Source organism: Pangasianodon hypophthalmus, chromosome 29 (assembly GCF_027358585.1).
Source record: "Pangasianodon hypophthalmus isolate fPanHyp1 chromosome 29, fPanHyp1.pri, whole genome shotgun sequence".
NCBI classification, from domain to species: Eukaryota; Metazoa; Chordata; class Actinopteri; order Siluriformes; family Pangasiidae; genus Pangasianodon; species Pangasianodon hypophthalmus.
This window is the reverse complement of record NC_069738.1, coordinates 1,361,726-1,379,225: the sequence shown is the minus strand read 5'-3', so window position 1 is coordinate 1,379,225 and position 17,500 is coordinate 1,361,726. Positions and strand designations below refer to the sequence as shown.

The window sequence follows — 17,500 nt, the reverse complement described above, 5'->3', positions numbered from 1 at the left end:
CACACACAGTTTCATTTACACACAGTTTCATTTACTCAAAGCTAGAATAACCTCCACTAAACCTAACCGCAGATTGTTTATGATAGAAATAAAGCCGTTTCATGACTCCTTATGTAACATCGAAAACAACAGACATCTCTGCTCTGTGATAAGATAATTGAGAAAGCTGTACAATAAGAAAATGTAGCTATTTTAATGACTGAACTAGTTAGTTAGTTAGTTAGTTAATTTAGAAGCAGGAAATCAGGGAGGAAACCGGATCTGGAGATGTTTAGGGTTTCCAGACTTCAAATAGTCACTGACTGCGAAGGATTTGTAGCCAAATATTAAAAATAACAATTTAATTCAAGATTATGTTCTTACAATTATGTAATTACTTTTGGTCCCTGAAGAAGGGGGAGGGGGCAAATATTTATGCACCTGACTGCATATTTCTGTTACAGTTTAAGTGAAATATTAAATGTTTAATAAACACAAATTTAACATTAATTCTGAAGGTTAATGATTGCTGTTGTCTAAACCATGTTAAAGATATGAAGACATTAATCTGCAGTGTATCTTACTGTAAATAAAACCAGCAGAGATCATCATATCAGTTTATAGTGATATTTATAGAGAATATGAGTTATAGAGACGCAGCAGAGTTTCACTAGAAAGTCAGTGTGTTAGTTTATGGAAATATGAACAGTTATGATGTCATTAATCTGTTTTAGCTGTGCTGTGTTTATTCACTGAGGTGATGAGTGTGTCCACTAGAGGGAGCTGTTCCTGTCCACACAAACCTCTAAGTTAAAGCACGTGGACAAAAAGAAGAAGAAATTCTACACACATACATACACACACACACACACACACACACACACACACAGACACACACACTTGGGCGGATTACAGGGAGGGGACAAGGGTGCGGTGGTTGATGATTCATATTCATCTGAGTTGCTAAGTGACATGAGGCGTTGTTTTTAAACTTCAGGGCAATAATGAATGTCTGGTGTTCATTGTGTGTGTGTGTGTGTGTGTGTGTGTGTGTGTGTGTGTGTGTGTGTGTGAGTGAGTGTATAACATTCCATTCTAAAAGGACAGAGAGAGAAAAAAAGATGTTACGAAAAAGATGTTCTCTGTAACCTTGGAAATGCAGAGCTCACCATGGAGACGTCTGGAATGTAAACACCGCATGATGTCACTTCCTGCACTTTTTCCTGCAATCATTTTATATACATGAATTAATCTGAATAATAGCGTCATAATTACTGTTAAGTTACAGTCCTGGATATTTTGACTCTATTACTATACTATATACTATATTTTGACTGTATTATGTTGGCACTGTTTAGTAAATCAAATAAATAAAAGAATAAATAATAAATATACGATTAATTTAAAAAATCAATAAATAAATTCATTAATAAAAGTATTTTTTAAAATGCACTGTTCACAATTCTGTATATTTTCTTTATTTTACTTTTCACTCTGCATTTGTGTTATTTATTTCTGTACCTATTTACTTTATTAAAAATGTAATTTTTTAAAAATGAAATGATTCCATTTTATGTATTCTTTCATTCCTTTGTCTTTTCTTTACTTTCTTGTCCTTATGCTAATGAGGTGGCTGTCAGTCAAGTGTGCGCACACACACACACACACACACACACACACACACGTATGTTTAAGAGTTTCTTGCAGTCGTGTAACTGTTACTGTAGCTAAGTAAGACTCTTGGCTATGTTGTATATTTTGTATATCTGTATAAAAAGCAAAAGTTAAAACTCATTTGGAAAAAATAAAAGTATTTATTTATTGTGTGTGTGTGTGTGTGTGTGAGTGTGTGAGTGAGTGTGGTGGGGTTGGGAGTTGCTGATGAAGAGTTTTGTGAAATCTTGTCTGACGGGATTCTAAATTCCTATCCTCAGTCATCATCAGGGTGTGTGCTGCTGCAGGAAAGTGTGTGTGAGAGTGTGTGTGTGTGTGTGTGTGTGTGTGTGTGTGTGTGTGTGTGTAATCCTGTGCGATGTACAGTACACAGATACATGGCGTATTGCTCTGATATTAGCGCGATGTTTTCTTACCTGATGACCGGTTTGTGTAAGAGTGTATGAGTGTATGAGTGTTGAGACAGAGAGAAAGGCATTGTGGGTAATCAAGGCCTGCAGGAGCTTGCAGATGGGTAGACGTGCACATGTTCAACCACACGCTGATTCTGTGTGTGTGTGTGTGTGTGTGTGTGTGTGTGTGTGTGTGTGTGTGTGTGTGTGTGCGCCGGTGTTATGCTTGAGATGATACTCAAACTACTACTAGTGCAAAGGTTTAGGAAAGAGGTGTGATATTACAAACATGTCTACTGCCATCTTTAAAATACTACAGAAATAAATACACATAAATACTACATCACTGCTCCTTAAATACTACAGAAATAAATACACATAAATACTACATCACTGCTCCTTAAATACTACAGAAATAAATACACAGAAATACTACATCATTGCTCCTTAAATACTACAGAAATAAATACACATAAATACTACATCACTGCTCCTTAAATACTACAGAAATAAATACACATAAATACTACATCACTGCTCCTTAAATACTACAGAAATAAATACACAGAAATACTACATCATTGCTCCTTAAATACTACAGAAATAAATACACATAAATACTACTTAACTGCTCCATAAATACTATAGAAATAAATACAGAAATACTACATCACTGCTCCTTAAATACTATAGAAATACTACAGAAATACTACATCACTGCTCCATAAATACTACAGAAATAAATACACATAAATACTACATCACTGCTCCTTAAATACTACAGAAATAAATACACATAAATACTACATCACTGCTCCTTAAATACTACAGAAATAAATACACATAAATACTACATCACTGCTCCTTAAATACTACAGAAATAAATACACATAAATACTACTTAACTGCTCCATAAATACTATAGAAATAAATACAGAAATACTACATCACTGCTCCTTAAATACTATAGAAATACTACAGAAATACTACATCACTGCTCCATAAATACTACAGAAATAAATACACATAAATACTACATCACTGCTCCATAAATACTATAGAAATACTACAGAAATACTACATCACTGCTCCATAAATACTATAGAAATACTACAGAAATACTACATCACTGCTCCTTAAATACTATAGAAATACTACAGAAATACTACATCACTGCTCCATAAATACTATAGAAATACTACAGAAATACTACATCACTGCTCCATAAATACTACAGAAATAAATACACATAAATACTACATCACTGCTCCATAAATACTATAGAAATACTACAGAAATACTACATCACTGCTCCTTAAATACTACAGAAATAAATACACATAAATACTACATCACTGCTCCATAAATACTACAGAAATACTACATAAATTCTCCTTAAATACTACATTAATACTACATAAATGTTATAGAAACACTAAAAATGCAACATAATTACTACATAAATGGTACATAAGCACTACCACTATAAAATACTCCACTAAAACTCCAATAATAAAAACAAAAACAGACAGACAGGAGGCTAGGTTCTAAGATGGACAGACAGACAGCTCTCTTAGAATGTAACTATCTATTTGTATAATTTTTAATCTTAGAACTTAGCTGTCTCTCTCTATCTATCTATCTATCTATCTATCTATCTATCTATCTATCTATCTATCTATCTAGGGATTATCTTGGTCACACACTAAAACCATAACTGCAGCAGTTTTGTGACACCACCACATCACAGTTACTATAACAACACACACCCACGACAATATTTAGGAGTTCCCCAAATAAGGATTGTATGACGAAAGCAGTCTGGAGTGTGTGTGTGTGTGTGTGTGTGTGTGAGAAAGAGTGGGAAAGAAAAACAGGAAAACAGTCACTACAGAGTGGAGGTTTCTTACAAGTTTTGGCAAGCAGGATAGACAAACTACACACACACACACACACACACACAAAGGGAGGGAAGTAGTGACAGAGCGAGGGAGGAGACTAAGTGGGTTTGGTACCTTTTTTCCTGTGTACACTCACATGAGCATTCTGAATTTGGAGAGCAAAGTGTGTAACGGAGTGAAGAGCACAGAAGGAGAAGACACACACACAAAGACACACACACTTGCAAGCTCAACTACAACTACAAGGTAAGAAAACTCACAACATACACACACACACACACACACACAAACACACAATGAATGCATTTACTCTGCATATATAAAACATAACAGCAAATTTTTGATGTGCGTGTGTGTGTGTGTGTGTGTGTGTGTGTGTGTGTGTGTGTTTTAATAGCTTCTCTTTTTTCTGGGCAAGAGACAGAAATAATTTGTGACTTTCCACTCAGTTCAGTTCAGTTCATCAGAGCTTTATTAGCATGAATGTTATAAATCACATTGTTGCCAAAGCAAATAGTGCAAGTAGATTAAACAAATATTTATACGAATAACACACACACACACACATATATATATATTCCACTCACATTTTTACATTTTATGCTGTACCTGTGGGGGCAACATTTTCTAATAAGAGGTCCTCAGATTAACACACGCACACACACGCACACACACACACACACACACACACACACGCACACACACTTTCCCATGCCTGTACAGTATGTGATCTGGGGTGTGTCGTTGTAATGTAGGTGTCTGGTTCAGCCTGATCTGATCCTGGCAGGTTTAGAGTTTACACATCACCTGATTGGTCAATCGTAACGAGCCAGTTGTTTACTGCATCACCGCACGTACTTACTGACTCATCCGTCAACCCTACGAACGTGACTAATGCAGACGCAGTGATGGGCTTGGGTTGGTCTTCTCATGTGGAACAGTTCAGCATGTGTGTGTGTGTGTGTTTTTGGGGGTACAAATGTCCTAATTTGTCCAGGAACATGTGACAATTTTAACCTAGTGGGGACCTTTTGAAAGATTTGTCTCTCTTCCACAGTCCTAGGATTTGAACTCATAACTTGATGATCACTAGCCTGGAACCGTAAGCTCTGACTGAGCTTCTGCTGTCTCACAAAAATGTAGCCTTTTGTTTGAAAAACTGTGTAACTTTGCAGTTGTAGATTTGTAACAGGATTTTTTTTACGTTGTATAAAATGCATCTCCATGGATAACTGCTCGATTACTATCGATTACTGAGATATGAATCTGAAAATGGTGAGATCTGATTGGTCCAGAGTCAGGGGTTAGGAGTTAGTGCTGGGTTTAGGGGTTGTACATGAGCATAGCATTATTTGGCTACATTAATAAATCAATGGTGATCTGAGGGATAGAAATAAGTGTCTGTTTCATTCTCTAACATTACTGTACTTATAAGAACTTGTGGTCCCTATGAGCACATTCATTCAAGAATGTGTGTGAAAGAGGGTGTGTGTGTGTGTGTGTGTGTGTGTGTGTTTGTGTGTGTAATCCTCTTCGGATCAACGTGCTCAAACATCTTCAGGTGTGTTTGGTTAAGGTCCTTCAGGTGAGACAGCTGCATTTTTTGAAATCAGTTAATGGGTGGAGCAAACTGCTCTGTGTGTGTGCGTGCGTGTGTGTGTGCGTGCGTGTGTGTGTGCGTGAGCATGCATGTGAGTGTGTATGTTCAAAAGTCCACATTGTTTTTGGTGCTAAACACTTTTTAGAGAGAGTGAGAGACAGAGAGAGAAAAGAGAGACAGAAAGACTGACAGAGAAGGAGAGACACACAGAGAGAGAGAGATTGATAGAGAGAGAGACAGAGACAGAGAGAGATGCACACAGAGAGTGAGACAGAGAGAAATAGATAGAGAGAGAAAGAGAAAGAGACAGAAAGACAGACAGAGAAGGAGAGACAGAGAGACACACACACAGAGAGTGAAACAGAGATAGATAGAGAGAGAGAAACAGAGAGTCTGAGAGAGAGATACATAGAGAGAGAGAGAGAGACAGAAAGAGATACACACAGAGATTGAGAGAGAGAGAGAGAGTGTCTGAGAGAGAGAGACAGAGAGAGAGAGTGAGAGAGAGAGTCTGAGAGAGAGAGACATAAAGAGAGAGAGAGACACACAGAGTGAGAGACAGAGTGAGAGAGACACACACAGAGTGTGTATATATGTTTTGTTTTGTTTTTTGTATGAATTTTGGTTTAATCTACTTGCACTATTTGCTTTGGCAACAATGTGATTTATAACATTCATGCCAATAAAGCACTGATGAACTGAAGTGAACTGAGTGTGTGAGAGAGAGAAAGTCAGAGAGAGAGAGTGACAGAAAGACACAGTGAGAGAGGGAGACAGAGAGAGAGAGAGAGAGAGAGAGAGAGAGAGAGAGAGACAAGTGGTGAAAGAATGCTATGTTTCTGGATGAGTTGTAACGTGTCTGAAGCTTTGCACCAAAATGCCACTCCCTGAAAATAACTGCACAAAATACCTACACACACACACACACACACACACACACACACACGTAATGGGCGTGGTTTTGGGGTGGGGATATTAAGTGAAAGCTATGCACTTTGTGTCGTCAGCACACACTCTGACTGTGTGTGTTTTTATCAGTGAAATCAGTTGTAGCGGTGCTTTTTTCTGAAGAATACTGATCCTTATTTCATTCATCAAAGAGTCACTGAAGTGAGTCAGTTTTCACTGAGTCATTTATTTATGTTGTTGTTGCTGCTGGCGTAAAATTAAAACATGGAGGCCAACATTTCCACTCAGACACATACCTGATTATTAAACACACCGATTTTACGTGGGTTTGTGTTATATTTTATATGTTCTATACGACGTATTTAATCCTGATCCTCGCTCAGTGAGTCTGTGAATCTTTCAGTCATGACTCAGATCCGTTTCTTTGAGTCAGTGAGGTTTTCCTCCCTGCTTGCACTGGTGTTGTATGAAGGGCTGAGTGAGAAAAACTATCTGTCTGTCTAATCATGGACATACGTGTATTAGAAAATAACAATGAGCAAATGTGAATGAATCATTTAACTGAACTGACTCAAATGACTCGTCACTGAAAAGACTGAAAAAGTCCCTGTGAGCTTTCACACTGTGCTAAAAACAAAACTACTTTATATCAGTCGAGGAATCAGTCAGCTGTGATGATATTTAACTGCATGATTACAGAACACACACACACACACACTCACATTCACACACACACACACACACACTCACATTCACACACACACACACACTACTGTTATTAGTGCTAATAATGCAGTGGTATTACTGTGGTTATAGGTTATTACTCTCTCTCTCTGTCTCACACAAACACACACTCTCTCTTTGTCTCTCTCTCTCTCACACACACACACACACACACTCTGTCTCTCTCTCTCTCTCTCACACACACACAAACACACACTCTCTGTCTCTCTCTCTCTCTCACACACACACACACACACACACACACACACACTGTCTCTCTCTCTCTCTCTCTCTCACACACACACACACAAACACACACTCTCTCTCTGTCTGTCTCTCTCCTCTCTCTCTCTCTCTCTCAATTCAATTCAATGTGTGCTTTATTGGCATGACAAAATATTTTGTATTGCCAAAGCAACATACAACAGAGCAAGAGAAGCAGGAATTGAACAAGACGTAAAGTGAAAAAAACAGTAATGCAACATCATATACATTAATCTCTCTCTCTCTCTCTCTCTCTCTCTCTCTCTCAGGCATCATGTTGTTCCTCCTTGCTGGCATTTTTCTCCTGCATGTTGCTACAGTCATCCTCCTGCTCGCTGCCACCATTGAAAATGTGAGTCATGTTAAAAATGTCATGCTGTTCTCTCATCTGTCAGCAGAAATGACAGAAATGACAAAAATGTCTTACCTTTTACTGCATTTCTACACGTCATCTCATTATCACCACAAGACTAAAGGAGCGAACGAGTGGAGAGCGGATCTTATAAACAATGCCCTCCTGTGCAGTGCGCTTTTTATTCCTGTTCATTTGAAGCAGAAGATGTAGATGATGATGATGATGATGAAGATTAGCGTTTCCTGTCAAGTTCTATAAACTCATTCAAGAAGTTTCCAGCATTAGCAACAGATTCATCACATAAAACTGATCTCTTTTGTGTTCCAGTTTCTCACACAGAAACACAATAATAAGACTTAGACAGTGTATATTTATTTATTTATGTGTATTTGTTATTATTTATGTATAGAATAATTATTTAACTGAGCGTGTAAAAGTATTCGGCTGTGAATTCGATCCCATTTCTCAGAGAGATGAATTTATTTTGATGAATTCATAACACAATTATGTATGAGGAAGTCTTGTTATCATAAAAAATCTCTTTGGTTAAAAGAAATTAAGCTTTTCGTGCAGCTATGGATGATTTGTGGACATTTTATTGTTTCTAAACACAGTAAACAGTCCATAGGCTGTAAAATAAAGAGCAAAAAAACAATCCGACAACCTAAACCAGAACCCTGAGGAACACCGAACAGGAAAACTTCTTCTTCTACACATTTAAAGCAGAGCTGAGCTATTGCTGTAATTGCTGTAATAATGGTTTTAATACTTTAGTAGTAAATCACATGAGTTCCATCACTTTCATTAGGGATCGAGTTGATACAGTGATACCGCTCAAGAATTCACTTTTATTTTTATTCAAAATGGCGGCTGAAGCTCTTATGTTTGTAAACAATAACATTTTATGTCATTTAATGTTTAGATTTTCAGGTTTTATTCCTCATACTTCTTGATCTGTACATGACAGCTGAATGGTTCAAGCTGACACTCTAAGATATTAAGTCGCTAATTAATGCTGATGCTAATTATTATGAATTGAAGAAGTTTTCCGTCTCTCTGTTTGTCTTTAGGCCTGGTGGACTACTGGCCTGATGTCCACTGATATTTGGGCTCGTTGGCTTTGGAACGGTGCTCAGTGGAACTATACGGCGCTTCCAAACACCTATCCTGAAGGTACACACACACACACACACACACACACACACAATCACAAGTAAATTCTGGGGTCAGTCTCACACACACACAAACACACACACGTTTAAAAAAAAAACAACAGAAATAAATGTGTGATCAGTTTCGACAGAGTGGAGTGTAATAACTGAATGAAATGCAGTGTGTGTGTATGTGTGTGTGTGTGTGTGTGTGAGAGAGAGAGACTGACCACAGAATTTACTTACGATTGTGTGTGTGTGTGTGTATAACTCTGGTGTTACTCAAGGATTTATTTATTTATTTATTTATTTTGCTAAAATACTTTCAAATGTAAAACAACTATTATTGTTATTGTACTCATTTTTTGCTGTCACTCTTATATTTTTCTGTCTTGTTTTCTGTGTGTGTGTGTGTGTGTGTGTGTGTAGATTATCTCCAGGCAGTGCAGGCATGCTCCATATTAGCGTGTGTGTTTTCGGGTATTGGTTTGTTCGTGTTCCTCGCTCAGCTCTTCACACTGGCTAAAGGAAAACGCTTCATCTTATCTGGAGTGTTCCAGTTGCTGTCCTGTAAGGAAACACATACACACACACACACACACACACACACACTCTCTCTCTTTAGGTCCTGCTGCCCTTCTCATTACTGAGCTCAAGCCCCTCCCTTGCTTGGAAACTGCTGGTATGTAGGTTTGAAAAGGGGACGACCAATTGGCATTGAGGAGCAGAAAAGCCCCGCCCCCTCTGTCCGGAGCTTCAAATTAAAAATATATAAAGTGTGTGTGGGTTTGATTAGGATGCAGGGCCTGAGAACACAGCATTTGGCTCTGTCCCAAATCACTAGAATATCAGGTATGTCAAGGCTGCGTCTCAAAAGCTGGAAGCCACAGCGCCCTCTGGTGGTGAGGAGCACAAAGTCAAATTTTATTGGTATAAAGTTTATTTCGAGAAAAAAGATTATGTTGTAGGATTCTTCATAGAAACTTTAAGAGTTCCTCCAGAGGAACAACCGAGGAACCGAGGTCTTCTTCTCCATAAGAATTCCTTTTTTCTAAATTTGCCATTTTTTTCTCAGTACACTCAGAAAAACTAAGCCTTCACAGGTTCACTGGATAGATGAAGGATCTCTAGCTTTCTTCAGGGTTAGGAACGTTTTCTGATAAGGAGGACTTTAAGGGTTCCACCAGAGGGACAACCAATGAACGCTGAAGGGGTCTAGAGCTGACTTTTTCCTAACAGAGAAAACTCTTCGAAGGTTCTGTGGCTGGATACATTTTCTACAGAGAACCTTTAAAGGTTCCTCCAGAGCAGAACTGAGGATCCTTGAAGAGTTCTAGATTAGACATTTATTTTCCAAGAGTGTATTTTTTAATATATCTTACTTTTTTCTCTCTTGTACTCTTCAAAAAAAAAAAACAACCATTCAAGGGTTCTTTGACTAGACCACAGGTTTTAGTTTCTTTAGGATCTGATAGAGGAACACTCAGGTTTAAGGTGCTAGCTGTGCATCAAATGCTGGAACACACATAATAATAATAATAATAATAATAATAATGTCTCTCTCTCTTTCTCTCCATCCATTTTTCTCTCTTTGTCTGTCCCACTCTCAGGTCTGTGTATTATGATCGCTGCCTCCATCTACACTGATATTTTCCACAAGAATGAGAGTGGATGGTACGGTCCGAGTTTCGTCATTGCCTGGATCGCCTTCGCTTTCAGCTTCATCTCCTGCATCATCTACTTCATCCTGCGCAAGAAAACAACCTGAGGAGCTCACACACTCCTACACACACACTCCTACACACACACACACACACACACACACACACGCTCTCTCTCTCTCACACACACACACAGAGCTTGATCAGCTACACATCACTGTATTGTAGAAGGAGAGGATTGTTTATGCTTTTATGCATAAGAATCATTTGCATGCATTAATTATGCACATAATTAATCCATAAACTAGAAAATGGTGACGTAAAAGGAAAAAAAGAAAATCAGAAAAGAGTGACAAGGGTTTGTGTGTGTGTGCGTGTGTTTGTGTGTGTGTGTGTGTTTGTGGCAAAAGCTGAATAAATAATGGATTAGTTCTTTAAAGTAAATTAAAACTTACGCTGTTACATTTGTGGGGAAAATTCTTAGATTTTTAAAATTTATTCTATACCGTAATGTACCACTTTTATAATGTTAGAAGTATTTTTACATTCTGGGTGAATATGAATATGAATATGAATATGTTTTAATGAATTACAAACAACTGGAATGAAATGTAACTGTGTATTAGTTGCTATTTTAATACAAAAAATCCAATTTTTCTTACCATTTATTTGCATAAATCTCTCTTCATGTGTAAATATGGTGTTGTTTAGTTTTAGTTTCTTGTGTGCTTCCATTTCGTTTACACACACACACACACACACACCCTCAGTACACGGCTCGGCGTAACGCTGGATTCTGATTGGTCCTTGGAGTTAGGAGAAAACACTCACTCATTGTCCTAATCGTTACACGCTGTTACAGATTTTCTCTAATTTCTATGCACTTATTTCACATTCTGTATTTTTCATAATGCAAGCTTGTAATAAAATTATAACTGTAATTTTATTTTAACTGTAAAAGTCCCCGGAGTCAAAGTGTGTAAACGATAGTGAAAAAAGCACACTAAGAATGATTAATCTTTAGTTTTATTTTTGTTACATGATCTTTTTTATGCAGTGTGTATTAAAGTTTGATCTCAAAGTAGTGTGTGTGTGTTCTGTCTAAAAATCACAAGTTAGCAAATGTATTTAATATTTTTATTCTCATTATTAGATTACTATAAAGCTAATTTTCTGAACAATGATTTGTTATTAAGACCATTAAAATCTTAATATTTGCCATTTTGGCCCATTTTTGTGCTCAGGTGTGTAGCATAATTTTACTTGCTAAGATGGTTTTTTAATTATTATTATTTTTTTTTTACAGTATATGAAAGTAAGTGAGAAATGTTTTATAATTTTTGACCTGTAAGTGAAATTTCTAAGCTGATGTGTGAAGACTGTAACCGACTGCACTCAGTGTGACTGATGGTTTCATCTCTGCATTGTGTTGTGATGGGAGTGTAAAAAAAAAAAAAAAAAAGAGGAGAGGAACTAAGACCCAAACCTCAGAATCTCTTCTTCCCTCCAAATCAGAGATGAAAGAAAGAAAGAAAATGGCAAATAAAAGTCATGAAATCACCAGGTATAATCTGAGTATTGTGTGTAATTATACTAACATTAACGTTATGTAGTTCTAACTCTGTTACTCTCCCCCACTGGACTGTTTTCATCTATCAGCTCACTCAGGAGTGTTTTGTTCCACTTACACCACAGCGATTTGCCGAAGAGTGCAATGTTTCATTTATTAATGAACATAATTTTAATGATTTACACTTTTTAGCTTTAGATATAGATTTAATGTTGTGGAACGTCTGAGAGACGAGTGAGTACTGCAGCACAGTCATTCCCTCACAGCCTCTCTCGCTCTTCTCTCTCTCAACAAAACACAGTCTGTCATTTTACTGAGAAACCGGAAAGTAAACTCCTCTGTCCTGAAGACTTTCCTGTGCTAGGAATCTCTGCAATGCACTGTAACTGTTACAGAGCACTGACACTGGAGACTCCTTCCAGACATGTTAAATAAATAAATGTCTCCTAACGAAAACGTCACCATTTAAATGATTATCCATTTTACTTTCACTGTTTTTTTTATTTGTTTTTATTATTAGTCTCAGATTACCTGGAGTGTCCCTGTGAATGAGCTGTTACTATAGAAACAATGAAGTATTAGAAGAGCACATTAATATAATCCTGTTATTTATTTTAATGTGCTGACTTCTACTTAATGCATGTGAATGGCCAGCAGGGGGAGACACAGTCCCTCAGAGGTTCATCAGAAATGACTGCTAAGTGACCTTCACATGAGTGAATTTATCATGTGTTTATTTTTGCTGTATCCTTCCTTCCTTTTCTATTTTACTGCTATTTGTATAAAAATGAATCTTAATGATCCTGAATAGGGATGAAGCTCTTCTTAGTCACCTCTGATGTTTACCAGTAAATAATACTAAAATATTAATATAAAGAATGCCAAGCAGGATTTAGTCAGCATCATTAAAGTGATATTCAGTCATTCACCCTTTAAAAGGATATTATTAATGAATTAATAATGTCATATTTATGTATTTAATATTGATCTCAAATGACACAACATAGTGTTTTGAGTGTATTTACAGCCACAACATACATTTCAGCATTACATTCTGTGGTTACATCAAACTATCAGACAGGGACTTAATACTGCTCCTCACTCAGTGACTGTACAGTATAACCTTCTGTATCTGTAACAGACTTCTGCTCAGGATTGCTGGCTAGCTCTGACAATAAAAAAGACAATACGCCTGGGATTATACTATCATTAGGTCATGAGAAAGATATTTCACGTCAACTGATATATCTAAATTAATCTGCTCTATTAATACAATATTAACTTTCACGTAAAGTTCAGTGAACCAGCATGCACCATCACCCAGCCACAGAAAAACTGCCGAACTGCCAGGATATCAAGGTAGAGATATTGATGTACACCTACAACTTTACTTACTGCACTAGCAAGTACACATTTTATCCATCTCATTAAAGTATCAGTGGCAGAATATTTATAACCGTTAAATATCACCAGTCTAAATTTGATTGTTGATTGTGAAGGACTCGTCCCAAAACCATCACAATTATTAGCAGGGTTTCTAGAAGAGAAGAATAAAGTTAAGGGAAGGGTGTGGCTGTGATTAGAGCACTTGACTGAAAAAGTGGGCAAAACTAAACAAAGGAGATGCTAAAATGGCGTACTCAAACAAAGGAAGCTTCTTTATTAAACAGGGAAGAGATAAAATAACAAAAAGGGGAACAGACACCCAAAACTTAGAGCTCTTCAGGGTGAGGTTTCCACATATATATTATCAGAGATATTATTATCGTTTAGTTTTTCTCTTCTTTTCAGTTCTGTTTTATATCCTTGTCTTAGATTCTCTCTCTTTCTTCACCACACCTTAATTCTCTCTGATCCCTTATTTCTTTCTGTTTCTCTTTTCAATTCTTATTTCTCCTTTCCAGTTTTCTCTTAATTTTGTGTGAAAAATCAAGCAAAGCCCTGATATACCAGACCATTCACCTCTCTACAAAGGTCATAGGGCTCATAGGCTGGCCTTAAATAGACTGCCTGCAGGTGCAGGCAGTCCGGGTTAATCAGCCTGGAGGATTCTGGGAAACTGAGTTCTCCTGAACAGCCGCTCTCACCGTGCCTGCTGCTGCTGCCCTCTGCTGGCCACCGGCGGCGTAGCGCAGCCTCTTACAAGTTGACAATGAACTCTGCATTAGCCAATCATTTTAACATGTAACAACAGACTAAGTGATATTTGGTGGTTTTTCTTTTAAAGTCAGTTCCATATTACTACTCTATCAGACTTTGGCTTGGTGGGACTGAATGGTCTACACTGAAAGTTCTACATGGGGTGCTGAGGAAATGCTCAGGAATGTCTGTGTTTGTCTCTCTCTCTCCACTGATGAGATAATTGCAGGCTTAAGTACAGTATCTACTGTCTGTGATAAAGCCATGGGTAGTCTGATCATTTCAGGAAGTCTGGAGAGGTTTCTGCAATTTCACAGGCAGAAACTGTTTCTTGTAAGTTGGCCAGAGAGTATTTAAATAGTTGTGATACTCATTAAATGATGGAATTTTCAGTTTCTCAAAAATGTAGATGCTAAGGGCCACAGCATTTGCCATTTCATCCGTTTTCAGCCATTTTCATGGGACGTGTAAAACAGTAATCCTGCTTGTCTTTCTTAGACCTGTGCAGTTGAATGATTAGCTCAAAGACAGTAATAGCCAGTACAAATCCTCACATTTCCATGTTTTAAATGGTGAAGAAGATTTGAAGAAGAATTCTGTAGCAGTGAACAGACATTTGTTTTGGCACCCTCTCCTGTTCAATGCCCCTATGGGATCTACAGGAACGCTATATCGATATCTCAGTATCTGTACTGAGTCCACAAGTGACTTCAGAAAGGATTCAGACCCCTTCACTTTTTTTGCTCACTTTATTGTGTTATAGATTTAATTTAAAATAGATTAAATATACTCTTCTGTCATTAACCTAAACTTAGTAATTCATAATGACGAAGAAAACACATATTTAAACATCTCTCCACATGAGTGGTGGATTCAAGAGTGCTGAGAGAATGCAGAGAATTTTGAGCTGGATGATTAGGTTGAAATTTTTTTTTTACTACATTTAACATGACATACAGTGGGGCAAAAAAGTATTTAGTCAGCCACCAATTGTGCAAGTTCTCCCACTTAAAAAGATGAGAGAGGCCTGTAATTTTCATCATAGGTACACTTCAGCTATGAGAGACAGAATGGGGGAAAGAATCCAGGAAATCACATTGTAGGATTTTTAATGAATTAATTGGTAAATTCCTCAGTAAAATAAGTATTTGGTCACCTACAAACAAGCAAGATTTCCGGCTCTCACAGACCTGTAACTACTTCTTTAAGAGGCTCCTCTGTCCTCCACTTGTTACCTGTTTGAACTCGTTATCAGTATAAAAGACACCTGTCCACAACCTCAAACAGTCACACTCCAAACTCCACTATGGCCAAAACCAAAGAGCTGTCAAAGGACACCAGAAACAAAATTGTAGACCTGCACCAGGCTGGGAAGACTGAATGCAATAGGTAAGCAGCTTGGTGTGAAGATATCAACTGTGGGAGCAATTATTAGAAAATGGAAGACATACAAGACCACTGATAATCTCCCTCGATCTGGGGCTCCACACAAGATCTCACCCCATGGGGTCAAAATGATCACAAGAACGGTGAGCAAAAATCCCAAAACCACACGGGGGACGTAGTGAATGACCTGCAGAGAGCTGGGACCAAAGTAACAAAGGCTACCATCAGTAACACACTACACCGCCAGGGACTCAATTCCTACAGTGCCAGACGTGTCCCCCTGCTTAAGCCAGTACATGTCCAGGCCCGTCAGAAGTTTGCTAGAGAGCATTTGGATGATCTAGAAGAGGATTGGGAGAATGTCATATGGTCAGATGAAACCAAAATAGAACTTTTTGGTAAAAACTCAACTTGTCGTGCTTGGAGGAGAAAGAATGCTGAGTTGCATCCAAAGAACACCATACCTACTGTGAAGCATGGGGGTGGAAACATCATGCTTTGGCGATGTTTTTCTGCAAAGGGACCAGGACGACTGATCCGTGTAAAGGAAAGAATGAATGGGGCCATGTATCGTGAGATTTTGAGTGAAAACCTCCTTCCATCAGCAAGGGCATTGAAGATGAAACGTGGCTGGATCTTTCAGCATGACAATGATCCCAAACACACCGCCCAGGCAACGAAGAAGTGGCTTCGTAAGAAGCATTTCAAGGTCCTGGAGTGGCCTAGCCAGTCTCCAGATCTCAACCCCATAGAAAATCTTTGGAGGGAGTTGAAAGTCCGTGCTGCCCAGCGACAGCCCCAAAACATCACTGCTCTATTGGAGATCTGCATGGAGGAATGGGCCAAAATACCAGCAACAGTGTGTGAAAACCTTGTGGAGACTTACAGAAAACGTTTGACCTCTGTCATTGCCAACAAAGGGTATATAACAAAGTATTGAGATGAACTTTTGTTATTGACCAAATACTTATTTTCCACCATAATTTGTAAATAAATTCTTTAAAAATCAGACAATGTGATTTCCTGGATTCTTTCCCCCCATTCTGTCTCTGAAGCTGAAGTGTACCTATGATGAAAATTACAGGCCTCTCTCATCTTTTTAAGTGGGAGAACTTGCACAATTGGTGGCTGACTAAATACTTTTTTGCCCCACTGTATTGTGTTTTAACATTCAGTGTAGCTAGCTGGCTAATAGCTTTCAAATAGAAAAGGAAAAATGAATAACACGGATAGTTAAATCCTGTGTTACACCATAGCAGCTGCTAGCCATCAAATGTGATTCAATAACCCATGTGACGCACTTATACTGATAATGATCATCTGGTCTTTTTAAACACAGCACAAAACAACATTATCCGAAGTGTGTATAATCAGCTGCGCAGTGTGTTTTATGTTAAACAGCTAGGAATAAGCAGCTGGAACTGCGTGAGGTAACGGTTAGCTCTGCATCATTTATAAATATACCGTTAACGTCGAGTGCATGCTAGCCAGCTAACATAATCCTAACTTTACTGTGGAATATTTCACGACTTCATTTAAAATTCCTAGTGAGCAATATAAATTTCCATAAGTGACAATAAACCTGATAATGAAAGATGTGAAGCTGTGGATGTTTTTCTAGTAGAGACCCTGTAGAACTGCTGCCTGTTAACCAACACGATTCCATTCAGTACAAATTAAAGCATGTTCATTTTACTCACTATTACAGATTAATACATTATACACATTATTATCAGATGAATAATTAGAATTAGATGAATTTAAAAGGAATTTAAATAATAAATAGTAGTTTTTTA

The 17,500-nt window shown here is 37.7% G+C and overlaps 1 protein-coding gene across 1 annotated transcript; it reads left to right on the top strand.

Moving 5' to 3' along the window:
* Positions 1 to 4,034: 4,034 nt before the first annotated feature.
* On the top strand, positions 4,035 to 11,690 carry LOC113524089 (epithelial membrane protein 2). Its single transcript, XM_026910219.3, has 5 exons — positions 4,035 to 4,192; positions 7,712 to 7,794; positions 8,868 to 8,970; positions 9,378 to 9,518; positions 10,559 to 11,690. Exons 2-5 carry the CDS (start codon positions 7,717 to 7,719, stop codon positions 10,714 to 10,716), a joined length of 480 nt encoding a protein of 159 aa, XP_026766020.1. The 5' UTR covers positions 4,035 to 4,192; positions 7,712 to 7,716; the 3' UTR covers positions 10,717 to 11,690.
* Positions 11,691 to 17,500: the final 5,810 nt, after the last annotated feature.